Source organism: Siphateles boraxobius, unplaced genomic scaffold, assembly GCF_051911475.1.
Source record: "Siphateles boraxobius isolate OS27281-9 unplaced genomic scaffold, OSU_SipBor_1 65, whole genome shotgun sequence".
Taxonomy (NCBI): domain Eukaryota; kingdom Metazoa; phylum Chordata; class Actinopteri; order Cypriniformes; family Leuciscidae; genus Siphateles; species Siphateles boraxobius.
In genome coordinates, this window is record NW_027509192.1 from 14,325,052 (window position 1) to 14,338,302 (window position 13,251).

Here is a 13,251-nt window from a genome sequence, read left to right on the forward strand (position 1 = left end):
ACCAACACAGAGTTCCCGTCAAAACACTCCATGGTTACTAGTGGCTAGTTATTATAAGTAGCTGTTGATGATTGTATCATAAATATATAATACATGATTTGAGAGGATTCTTGACATTTTTCCAATATTTTTATATTAATCGATTAAGCAAGTTTTAGTTTATATAATATAAATGTGCATAATGCAATAATAAATGTATATATAAAAGTTTTTGTTAAATATAATATACATGTACAAACATTTATACATGAATTGATTTGACAGCACTATTTTTCACAAAATATCAAATTAAAGATGCGTCTTATAACTCAAAAGTTATTGTGCAATGTAAAACAATATTCAGTGCATGACGTAGGCTAAAATGTAGGTGAAAATAACGTAATATAACAAGGTGAAGAGAGATTGCAAATAACTATAAAAATGTTTTTTATGTATGTAAATAGACTTTAGTAATTATTTTAACATTCCACATGGTGGAAAATGCTTTATTATGATTTAAGATTTAAATAGGCAACATATGCATTTTAGGCGCAAAATTATAAAATGTAATTTATGAAATAAATAATTCTGATTTGATTTGTTTATATATATGTATATATACAATAAAATAAAATAATTAAGTATTTATTTAATAAAACGATTATACTTATTTTGATTTTATAACTTTAAATTGTTTTGTTTTTTTAACTTTTGATATTGGGATGAAGGGTGTTCCCCATAACTCCTATTTAGATTATGATTTTTACTTCCAATCAAATACATATTAAGAAAGTGTGTGGTTTTTGAGTTATTACAATAACTAAACGTATTCACCTTTATCTAGTTATATCTAGACTATATCTCAAAGAACTTTACCTTGCAATTTCTTTTAAATAAATCTTAAAACGACAGTAACAGTTAACAGTACAAATGAAACCTTCTAATGTGCAAAAACAGCAAATTTAATGTTTCAGTCTTGAACTTTTCAGCATGCTGTTTTCAGTGACTAACCGCTGATGTTGTTTTTAATAGTCAGCTACATTAAACCAAAGTCCAGGACCCAATAAGGGATTCAGTTTCACTGACACTATATAAAAAAATACCATTCCAGGAAAAACACATACATATGATATTATACATAATCTGAAAAGATTTAAAGAATTTTTTTTTCTTGTTGCTCCATGTGTGCTGCAAAAGCTGCACTGAAATACATTCATTGCATTCACATCTATCTTTAACAAAGGCCTTTTCATTCACAAACATTTGCAACCAAACACACAACCATTCCATCAAAAGACTCATTTCATCCATTGGAATCACAAAAAAAAATCTAGATATCTGATCCATTATCCATAATGATCCATTGGCAGTAAGTTAATACTCCCAAAACAGAAGCTGCCATTTTATGTGAAAATATTAATCTAAATTGACAAGAGCTGCCAGAGTTTGTAGGCTAAAATTATTACCAATTCTATTAAAAAACTTGCTTTTAAACTTCAAATTTCTCAGTTCACGTCTTATTTCCTCCTGAACAGTAAAAAGCATGAGCTGTAACTAGGGATGCACAATATATCGGACACCATATCGCTATTTTTTATGTAATCGATAGGGACTAGATATTTTTCTTTTTTTTGCCAATATCTTAAAACTTATAAGACGTTTTTATGATTTCCTTCATCTGAGACACTTCAGATGGCTCTCAAGAATATCATCAATTTAGATTTAGGTTTCTCGGCCAACAAATCAGTTATCGGCTTTGAAATATAAAGAATTATCGCATCGGCCAAAATTTTCATATCGGTGCATCCCTAGCTATAACTATGATGATAAGTTTAGTAAAAAAACAATAATCAAGGCCACATGTGAAACTTTCATCCAAACAACAAAGAAAAACCAATTCGAATTATACTGGTACATAAAAATCATGTATTAATGTCCTTGGAAATAAAAACCATTTTTTTTGGGGTGGGGGTAACACTGAATGAAACGGAAGGTCTACCCTTCAGAGGTAGGTAGAGCTGTACATGATGATTCCTAAAACAAAGCAGGATTGCAGGAGAAAAAACCCCAGGGAATATTGCAGATATGCAGTGATTTAAGCTAATTCATGTGCTGGTGCTACAATTAACGGACATTTCTTAAAGAGACAAAGCATTATTTTTTTTTTCCACAGAAAAGCAATTTAAAGCACACACAGTATTTTACATTTCATCTATACTTGTATATAAAAACAAAGAACAAAAAAAAAGGTTAAATTCCTCAAATTAGGACTGACGTGAATAAATGGTAGTAAGCAGTCAGTAACTGGAAACCACAAGACAGAGAATCGAGTCGAGATTTACAAATGAGCAATGATGCGTTTCCATATGCTCCACGCGGGATGTCACCGGATTTTGATTACACTTCACCAGAAAGCTAGAGCGAAACGGATAGGCCATTAAATACACACCAAATCTAGAGTAAAAAAACTGAATAAAAAGCCAGCTCGTCTATGAAAAAACACCTTGAACTAAAAAGGAATGCATAATGAATTAAAACCAAAGGGCAAGTTGCGTTTTACAAACTTGACAGGAAAAAATATATATGTACAAATGTTATATATACACATATACACACATAGTTGAATGTATATATTCATGTTCTATATATTTATATTCAACCGTTCATTCTCGTTGAAGTAAGCCAGTGGCCTGGCAGGGCAGAGGGTCCCGTAGAGCACCGAAATGAGTGACGCAAGTCCACTTCTACACAGCGCTTTACGTTAAAGTCCGAATCAGGCACAGACTCCACTCCAGAGCAGAGCAGGACGACCAATCAGAAATCATCTTCTCGTCCCTAAATGAGTGCGTGTATAGAAAACATATGCATACATCAAGTCATTTGTCTTAAAACATTAGTCCAGAGCCCCCCCTCCCTTCCTCCCACCCCACATAAAAGAACGCCCATGTAGGCAAGTCTGTAGTTGAAATCCTTATGGCAAAGAGTTTGTGGCAAATTCTCCTTCCCCCGCAGTGTAAATCCCCCACTGCTTAAAAACAGTCTGGTTGGCAAGAAATGTTCGTTTTCTTGGGCATTCAGTCTGGGGGTAGAAGGTCATGCAGGCGAAATCTCTCTCTTATGTACGGCCGAACGTCCTCATTCTGGAATAAAAACACAAAAAATACAAAGTCAACAAAAACACAGTTGTACACGACACCTTAAGATGGGCTCAGGAGTTTCTTCCTTTAAATCTTAAACCTGCACACACTACAAGATTCGAAAATCGTGGCGCATCACACACAACTAAGATTATCATGCCAGATTTAGCATCTCACGCGATCTCAAGAGGAAGCGGATGTAAATAAATGGATGCAGTGTCGAGGGGACTTGAAGACATTATAAAGGCAGGCACATTACGACCAGCCGTTCCTTCATCTCTGTTGTCCCCTGGAGTGTGCACGCGCTCAACATACATGTCTGTGACTGGCTACAAAACATGTTATAAATTCACCGAGCTTACACAGATACACACGGGAGCGTTTGAAAGCAGGCGTCTTATCAGCTGATCTCGAATATATCCACTGATAGACGCCTGCTTTCAAATGCTCACGTGTGTAGCAACTATTTTGAACTTAAGTGCGTGACACCTGAACCCAAAACATACAGAAATTAATCTGACGCAGATCATGGATAATCGTGGTATTACAGACGACGGTCAGTTTCTCAGTGTTTTGTATGCTTTTGTAAAAATGCTTTAGTAAACAGAAAAGTTGACTGTTAATAATAAAAAGTCAAATAAAATAAAGTTTGTGAAAAAATCCTGGCACTATCAAAAAGAGGGATTATGAATGTGCATAGTTTGAGGAATTAAAATGATTAACAATTATTATAATTACTACTAAATTAAATTGTAAATAAAACTTGTTAAAATATAAATTTATATGCATTTTTTTTAAATAATTAAAACAATTATTAAAACCCATCATATCATGAAGGTATAGTCTTAACACTAAAAAATTATAATGTTTGGTATTACATTTTTATAGCAATTATTCTGTAAATCAGCTTAGAAAAAGTTTAGTGTTAATAATAAAAGTCAAATAAAATAAAAGTTTGTGAAAAAAGCCCTGGTATTATCCAATTATCTAAAAGACTGTTTTACGAAAAGGGCATAGTTAAAATATTAATAATAAATCATTATTACTTACAATAAAAATCTATTAAAAATATACATTTACTTTTATTGAAAACAACAATAATTAAAACCCATCACATCATGAGGGTATTTACAGATTTTATATTATAGCAATAGTTTTGTAAATAGGCATAGCAATTTTTAAAAAAGCAAAATAAAAAAGTCCTGGTATTATCTAAAAAAAAACACATAGTATTATGAAAGTGTGTAATTTGACTTCAAATAATAACTACAACAATTTTATTATCATTATACCATTATTCTTAATTAAATTGCAAAGAACTCTTATTTAAAAGAAAATTTATAATTAATAGAAAAATGTACACGTAATATTTATATAAAACAAAACTCTTACATTTATGTCTGTACTCATTAAACTAAGATAGGAGAAAGTACTTAATTATCTAATTAACCCTACTATACCTTCATCAATAAAAAGTAGCACACAAAAGACAAGACGCACATACCAGTTCCACCAGCTTCTCCAAAAACGGCACCAGCTTTAGGAGCTCATTGTCATTCTTGTCCACAAACCAACTCTCAATGGGGATCCCATTAGAAAGCTGCAATGAGAGAAGCACATCCTGAGCTTTACATACTAATAACTCAGACCACATCCACATCAATGAAGGTGAAACCCATGCGGCTTCACGAACCTGGTAGGCAAAAGCCTGAGGAGAGTTGTCTATGATCACCGTCTTGGAGAGATCCCTCCCGAGGATGTTAAGATCTTTGATGTAGTTGCCTTGGACGCATACGCAGTGCTCGCGAAACAATCTGTGCCTGGGATACGAGGGGAAAAGACCTTAATACTCACTTTCAACATCATTCAACTTGAGAATTCAGACACATTTGTTCCCATCACACACTATTAATGCAGCTGCAATTTAATGAATTTAAACTTCACTTTGTATATTTAATTTGAAAGAGCACCTGCTTGAGACAAGACACAAAAACAATGTTAAGCAACTGACCTAACCAACTGTTTTTTAGGATCCAGGATGTTCAGCAGCTTGTCAGCATATACCTTCTTGGAAGCAGTGAAGAGTATAATCTGCAGATAATTCAAGGTTATGTCATTATGTCAAAGTTACATCATTGACAGGATATTCATTGGGGTTCAAAAAAAAAAAAAAAAAAAAGCCTGAGAAGACCAACGACTAGGAACGTACAATTTTCGGCGACCAATTTTTTTGGTCCTAAATGATTTTGAAGGGCCGAAATCATTGCCCGAAACAGTCACGTTTCATTAGTGCTTCTCCGATGGCACGTTTTATTTTTCAAATGTCTATTTCGTGCACACAACGTGGATAAACAGTTAAACATGTCGGTTTAATGTTACACATGTTATTAAATAAACTACTTTTGTTTTCTGAAAATTTTAATTTCGGCATTTAGGGAAACAGTTACGAAATCAATCAAAAGTGAAAGACACTATGCAAAATTATGATTTTTAAATAGTTTTAATATATCGTGCAGCCATTGAAAACGGTCTGATAATGCGGTTCATGGATTCTCTTCCGTGGAATGCACCACTTCTGGTATTTAATCGACACGTTTAAATTGCTAGAGGATTTTTTTTTAAAAGAGTGACATCCCTAATATAAATAAAATACAGTTTCCAGAATAAATCAAACCAATTCAGCAGATTTTTGTGCATATACTGTATATCAAATATTAGGTACTTTTCATGTACTGTTATTTTTTGTTAGCTAATAATTATTCACATATTTAATAGTTATCATTAAACATTGGATTTTAGCCTTTATTTCTTTAATAAATGAATGGGACACACATTTGTATGTGCTGATTGCTGGGATTTGCACATGAGCTTCACAACAACCTCAATTAAACAAAATGTTTATTTAAAGATTGCATAAATAAATCATGTCAACATGAAAACAAAATAACAAAAACACCTCACTTACCTCATAAATCTGAGACATGCGTTCCAGGAATTCTCTAAAGAATGGCCGTAACCGGACGTACACCTTTAGGAATAAGAAAGCAAACGACTCTAACGGAGCTACGTGCAAAGCAGTACAGCTTGTGAAAAATGTGAAGTATTGATTGTTTGAGAGGCTTGTTCTGTACCTGGTAAATGACGTCTTGGAAAAGCACAGGGAAGGTCAAAGCTGCATCCTCCAATTCATTGAGGCTGCAGTGGACCAACGTCTCATCCTGGAATAAAACCATGGTGACGGCTTAATCCTTGCATCAAAAAGAGCTTGCATCAAACAACTAAGATCAGAGTTGAATGCCAACGTACCAGATCCAGGACGAGGGAGAACTCGGGCGTGCTCCTGGTTTTCAGCGGGAGCGCAGGTTTACGGGTGAGCTGCTCTTCAGTCAAGGGTGGCACGTGCTTGATAAAGAAATAACTGTAAAATAGAGACAAGTTAGCACACAAGCATGTGTCTATATTGAAGTTATTCAGATTTAGAGCATGTTGAAATTAGACTCACGGGTCAAAAACTTCCCAGTCCTCTTCATAAGTCCCCTCTGGAGGAGGTGACGGCGGGACATCCGGGTAATTGCTGTTGCATCCTACGGCTAACCGAGAGAGAACGTGAGGATGGTCATCTTCAGGAAGCGATACAGCTGGAGAACATGCCAGACACTCACCAGTTAGCGGAGGCATATCAGCCTCTGTGACAATCTCTCCTTCCTCCACCGGCGTGTCTACGAGAGGCAGCGGTCGAGGGTTTAGTGCAGGGTCAAAGGTCAGGTCTCGGCCGTCGGTGGTAGTGCTGGTCGGGGTTTCCTCGAGCTGCTCCATTTCGAGCTGCTTCACGATCTCCTCAGCTTCCACCGCCTGACCCGGGGAATCAGAGCCCGTTGTAGCTGGAGGATGAGGACGGCTCAGTTTAACCAGTGTGATGAAATCAGAAAAAACTCCCAAGACAAAAAAGATGCACTTTGAATTTTAGTTCTTAGTTTTAGTTCTACATTATGGGTGTGTTCACACTTGTAGTTTCGGTTCACTTGGTCCAGACCAAAACAAATATAGTCCTGTGTCCACCTATGGTTCAAATTGCCATTTTAACAAGGAACCTGAAGGCATAGGGATGTGTTCACAAACCTGATTGATTGGCTTTTATTGAATATATTTTGCAACAGAATTTACCAAACATCCAAAACAATGCTGAGTACTTGGATAAATGCACTCGTTGTATGTGCGTAGCCTTCATGTGATGGTATTTTGACCAGCTGAAAACTCATTAAGAGATGAGTTAAACAGTAAACCAGGTCTGATGGCTGTACCGAACTGTGACGGGCAACATCGCGACTATGATGAGAAAAAATAGCTATGCCTGAGCATTCTGTCCTTTTTAGAGTCGTAGACCCAATATAATGAAATACAACTATAACCGTTCCTTACAGTTCTTAGAACCTTTTGAGTATTGTGTGATGTTGAATTGTACACAAAAAAGGCCAGTTCAAACCAAGAATGATAATGATAACTATACTATAAAAGCATCAACAGCAATGCACAATAATGTTGTTTATTAGAAGCGTTATTTACTGCAGTTTTGTCCTCTGCCCGAGCTTTCTGCTAAATAGTGGATTCTTTTTAATACTGTGTGTATTTTAAAGAGCCTGTCACAAGATGGACTTCAAATTGGAAGTTATCCCAACACTGATATTTTTTTGAAGAATTTATTTCAGGAATTCAGTTTAATGCTTTTAGAACATTCTTAAGAAAAAGTAAGACATTTTTAAGGATTGTTAAATTTATTCTTAAGTAAAAAAAATAATTCTTAAGACAAAAAATATAATGTTAAGAAGAATTTTATTCTAAATATTTCATCAATCTGGCCCCAGGAATATGTATAAATAAAATAAATATGGTCAATATTGATGTTATGTTTCATGATTTCATGCTTCGTTTTTATTCTCACACATTTTTGTATATCAAAAGGACTGAAAAGGGGACTAACTTCATGTCACTTAGGCACATACATTTAATCAGCTGACAAGTGCGATCACAGGCCCTTACCGTTTTTGTTGGCGGGTGAGAAGAAGCTAAAAACGGGAGAGAAGATGGTTCCCAGGAGGGTGGTGCGGGGAGGACTGCTCGGGGTCTCTGCCTGCTCCTCCAGCTTCCCGTTGGGCTTCACTGGTATACTCTGACCTGTCATAGTATCTGAGCAGAAGAAAATGAGAAACATTCAACACCAATAGATCGCTGACAGCCTGCAAAACCGTTCACAACAAAGGTCATTTACATCCAGAACTCTTAAAAGAAGAGCAGCCTGTTTATCTATGAGTGTCAGCACTCCTACCTCCATTGACAGGGCCTTTCCTGCGGGCTCTGGGGTTTGCTCTGCTGGGCAGGTTCCCACCGGTCGGAGTGGATGTGATCAGATTACTGTCCGAATCGCAGTCTACACGGCTTCTCTTAGCAGGAGGGCACTGCTCCACCTGACATTCAGAAATACAGCTCAAACATTTGTGGAACCCAATAAAATCCTTACTTAATCTTGATTTATAACTTAAGGGCTTAGTGGTCAAGGAAAGGCGTGCGCTCTGTGCTTCGATTAGGCTTAGATACTGCCTGTTATCTTAACAGGGAACTGAAGTACTTCCGACAAACAAGTTAATAAAGATGGTTTCCGCCTTTTGTTTTAGTTCTTGTTAGGGTTAAATTGACTGGAAACAAGTATTATCCTTAGAGATAGAAGTTAAGTGTCATTTGCAATTTTCTTCCATTCATATATTCTTTTATTCATATATTCTTTTTACCCACTTAGTTAACTCATTTTTCATTGACGGGTATGAACACTGTGGTATGTGGCTGTTACTAGTATGTATGCATATAGTATGAGTATACAAGTATGTGTGGCCATGCCGGTATACAAGTATAAATGTGTTTGTATGGGTATATGGGATGTGTAAATGTATGTAATGCACATAGATGAATAATTATGTAGGTATATAGTTTTGTTTAAATATACGGGTATATACGTATACATATATTATTAGTATGCATTATCAAGTCATTTATTAATTAATGTTTGTTTATTTTAATTTTTCTCATATGTGTATATATTCATATATTTATGCAGTCAGTCACATACTCATTTAGTTTCTTGGAATACAATATGAATGACTTGTACTTATAACATCTACGAATGAGGATGGGGAGGTTTAGTTTCTGACACTTATTGTAGAACATAGTGTGATTGTTATTGTTTCCCTGTTTAAAAAAAGAAAGAAAAACAGCTCAAATCAAACCGCACTTGTGTCGTGAACTCCACAGAATCATCTCGAAAACCCCTTTCAAATCCTAACCTTGACAGCATTGCCTCTGATGAACCGTTTGATGGTGGAGAAAATGCCTGTGTCTCGTTTCTGCATCTTGCCGTCTTCGGAGGGCAAAGTGCGTTCCACCTCGGAGAGCTTCCTCTTGGTCTTGGCAGTCCGGGCGGACGGGGTGGCGCTCCGCAGCTGAGATGCCTTACGCACTCTCAGCCTCATTGTCCCAAAAGTCACATGTAAGACTGGAAAAGACAAAACCAGTTCATCTACTGTGAAAAAGGTGCAGAGCAGCACCATGCATATTTGCATAAATTTCAATATAGCTACATTAATAACATTTAACGCGAGATATTCAGGCTGATGGAAATTCCATTCCGGAAATCAGTCATGGCAACTCAAGGAAAACAATCGGATCTCTTCCCTGCTGCCATTGACAAGAAAGGTCTCCACAGCACCCTACTGCCTGTCTTTGAGAGTGCCACAAAAAGAGGGGGAAACCATCACCCCAATCAATTGGTATTTATGTCAGCGCAAACTATTGAAGACTTTAATGGGTTAAAACTGGGGACACCTGGTTGCAAACCTTCACGCTCTTGAGTATGGGATTTCAGAATAGAAACTTGAAAAAGATATTCATGTAGGCGTCCAATGATTGAATCCGTCTCAGTTATTCTATCACTCTTCTCCACTATCCTATCAATATGAAAATATTGCCGTGCAATTATGATTTTGCATTTGATTAATTTAATTATTTATTATACAAATTACTTAATATTTAAAGGAAATTAGAATTTTAAAGTTCAATTAAGCCACGTGTCAAATTAAATTCCAAATTAAAATAAAATCCACATTCGAATGAAAAAATGGTACATTCAAATTTTATTTGTGCGTCAGGCAGCCTTATCAGTGGCGAACAAGATGTGCTGATGCGAGTCGTTTTGGCTTTTTATGTTTTTCTTAGCCTACCCACTTGTGCGGAGAAGATCTTGGTTACATCAAAACCGTGACCGAGTCGTTCACTCAGAAGGCATTTTCTGCGCTGCTTTTCCATTGTTTTCTATGAAAAGTGCTAGACTGACATCTTTGACCATTGCACTCGTGTCTTGCAAGACAGAGCAGCATGTTTAGAAAGCCATGTAAAGTAAAAAAAAAAACATGTCTCGAAAGTCAAGAAGTTGTGCAGGATCCATTCCACTGCATGTTTTTATATGCAAAAAGTAGTCTGTGTGATCAGCGCTTCGGCTCTTTGTATTAAACTATGCATGAATATACAATGCTGTTTTATTCATGATTGTTTATGCAATTTACAAAGTTATATTTGATTTATAAACATTATGCACTTTTTTTTTTTTTTTACAGACAGTCATGTTATTTCGTTGCTTTGAATAAAACGGTTTCATGCGGTGGAACAATCACTGTCCAGATTAGACCAGTGCTGCATCTTCATGAAAGTTTATCCTCTGCAAGTGTTTTTAAGCCTAGCGAATTTGAATATTCCAGCACAAGACCAGGGCTCGAGACTAACGCCGTCCTATCGAAAATGTGTTTAGGACGAACAGAAATATTCTCCAGGACGCCTACAGGACGAAAGACATTTTTGTATGTGTGTTCATTTATTACTATCCTATTAGGCTAACTTACTTAGAAAATGCCAAAAATATTTTTCAATATTGTAAAGATGAATTTTGTTGATACTGATTTCATTTGATTGGTAACAGCCCTAATGCGTCTTATTTTTATAATTGAATTGGATTAAATTTATGAAATCGTCACAAAAGATGATGCATGCATATAATTAGGTTTAAAAAGTGGCTTTATAAAAGGTAAAAATGCCCATATTAGGTAAAAATCTATTGAAAAATATTGAAAAGAATAATTTCTTGTTGTTGTGAACTGACCACCACACATAGAATGAAGAATATCAAAAACTTTAGGAGTCGGCTGTCCACGACAGTCCTAAACCTGCCAAAGTACAAACACAATAAAAACTCTTATAATCGTTATCGAGAAAATCCCAGAAAACAGAGATATAATTTGTCACACCATTGGGCACACCCCTATTGTCAAGTAATTTTATTTTACAGTTAATTGTAATTTACAACAGAAGGCTAATATATTTGTCTTCATCTTTGTAATTTAAGCTAAAACATGATATAATGAATAATAATAATAATATTAACTAAAATGTTGAGTCCACTTTAAAGGCCAGCTACAAAGTAAAAATGAAATCAGGAAGAAAAAAAGATTAAATATTTTATCTATTTACATCCACATCATGTGACCATTAGAAAACCGTGAATGTACAAATGTGTTGTTAAATTATTGAAATAGATTAACTTAGAATCTCAGGGGGTAAATATTATACATCTAAGGGGTTCAGTTGAAAAAAAAAGTCCAAAGCGCCAGTTTATGCTTTTTGTAAAAACACTTTCTAGTTAATAAAAAAATCTAGTGACATTGAAGCAAAGGATTATATTATTATATTTTAGAATATCCTAAAAAAAATTATGTAGTGCTCTAATACATCCAGGATTCATAAAAAATATTTTCTATATTTTAAATATTTAGGATGATCTATTAAACCACTGCATCTTAAATATTTAATCAGATTTTAAAAAAAACAGCAGAGTGTGCAGGTGAGAATTTACACCATAATGGTGTGTGTGCATAAACACAGGTTCTCCTATATTCTACAGTCATACTGATGCGAAATAAATGTAGAAATAGAAGTATCGTTTTTTTATGATTTTGTGTGTTCATAAAACCATTGGTATGTGCCGTGGAAACAAACTAGTGGAAGTCTTCAGATGAGCTGAAGTGGGCGGGGGTGAATCATGTCTCCTCTGCTTGTTGAATCTAAACAAATGTAGCTTGCCATTAGCCTGCCGGTCATTTCTAGCACATTTCCGTGATGTAAAACTTATTACATTTATGAGCCAACACAATACACCACTAAAAATATTAGCTACTTGAGTATTTTTTTGTCAGTTAGCACGGCTCGCGCCTCCAAGCTGCATTATTATTAAGCAAAAAATGGTCGCGCACAAGTTAGCAAGCAGCCAATCGGTTTTAACATCAAAGGCAAAATAAATAAATAAATCGCCAACAACAGTCGCCCGTAAAATAACACTACAGATTTCTAGCTACCCACGTCATTTTTTCCCCGTCTCAATAACACATTTTATTTTGATGGGAATGTTTGAGCACGAGGGTGTTTTAACGACTAACGCTAACAGATGACTTGTTGGCTGTCTCGCGACACCCGCGCTCTGCGTCTCGTTGCTCGCGCTCCAGCGCATCAGCCTTTTTCACACTGTAAACACGCACGGGAAAAAATACGTTTCTGTTGATCCTATGACGTTATATTTATAAATTAGTGTAAATATAAAATGCCGTATAAAACATTAGCACTGCTTCGTCTTTATCTGCACGGAGAACATATTCTCACATAAGGAGGGGGCGAGTCGTGAAGACGCGAGATTTCAAAGCACTGCGACCGTGGCGTAGGGTTAAATATTTATTTTTGCCTGTATGTGATCAAAATATGTTCGGTTAAACACTTACATGCCAGGGGTCGCGACGACACGATCCAGAGATGGTTGTGGATCTGGCCACGGCGGCTGAAGCGGCCCGCGCGAGTGTCTGTCGGTCGCTTCTCTGGCCGAGAGTGAGTCACTGAGCGACAGATAGATCTGATACAGCTGCTCGGGACGCCATTTCCCGCCTCCTCTCAGAGGGATTCTTGCGAAGAACCCGGATGATGCTGTGCACTACCGCGCATGCGCGCAGATACTGGCGGAAGAATTTATCCTGTCAAATTTACAGGATAGGGGAAT

The 13,251-nt window shown here is 36.1% G+C and overlaps 1 protein-coding gene across 2 annotated transcripts; it reads right to left on the minus strand.

The window, feature by feature from the left end:
• Positions 1-1,885: 1,885 nt before the first annotated feature.
• ctdspl2a (CTD (carboxy-terminal domain, RNA polymerase II, polypeptide A) small phosphatase like 2a) lies at positions 1,886-13,192 on the minus strand. Of its 2 annotated transcripts, XM_077211150.1 has the most exons (13): positions 12,980-13,192; positions 9,449-9,657; positions 8,440-8,578; positions 8,154-8,300; positions 6,779-6,997; positions 6,619-6,706; positions 6,423-6,534; positions 6,248-6,334; positions 6,082-6,144; positions 5,128-5,207; positions 4,810-4,936; positions 4,621-4,716; positions 1,886-3,119 (listed from the first exon to the last, which is right to left on the minus strand). In XM_077211150.1, exons 2-13 carry the CDS (start codon positions 9,632-9,634, stop codon positions 3,054-3,056), a joined length of 1,410 nt encoding a protein of 469 aa, XP_077067265.1. In that variant the 5' UTR covers positions 9,635-9,657; positions 12,980-13,192; the 3' UTR covers positions 1,886-3,053. The 2 variants fall into 2 exon arrangements, with proteins under 2 accessions (XP_077067265.1, XP_077067264.1); XM_077211149.1 differs by having other exon boundaries at positions 6,619-6,997; positions 12,980-13,177.
• Positions 13,193-13,251: the final 59 nt, after the last annotated feature.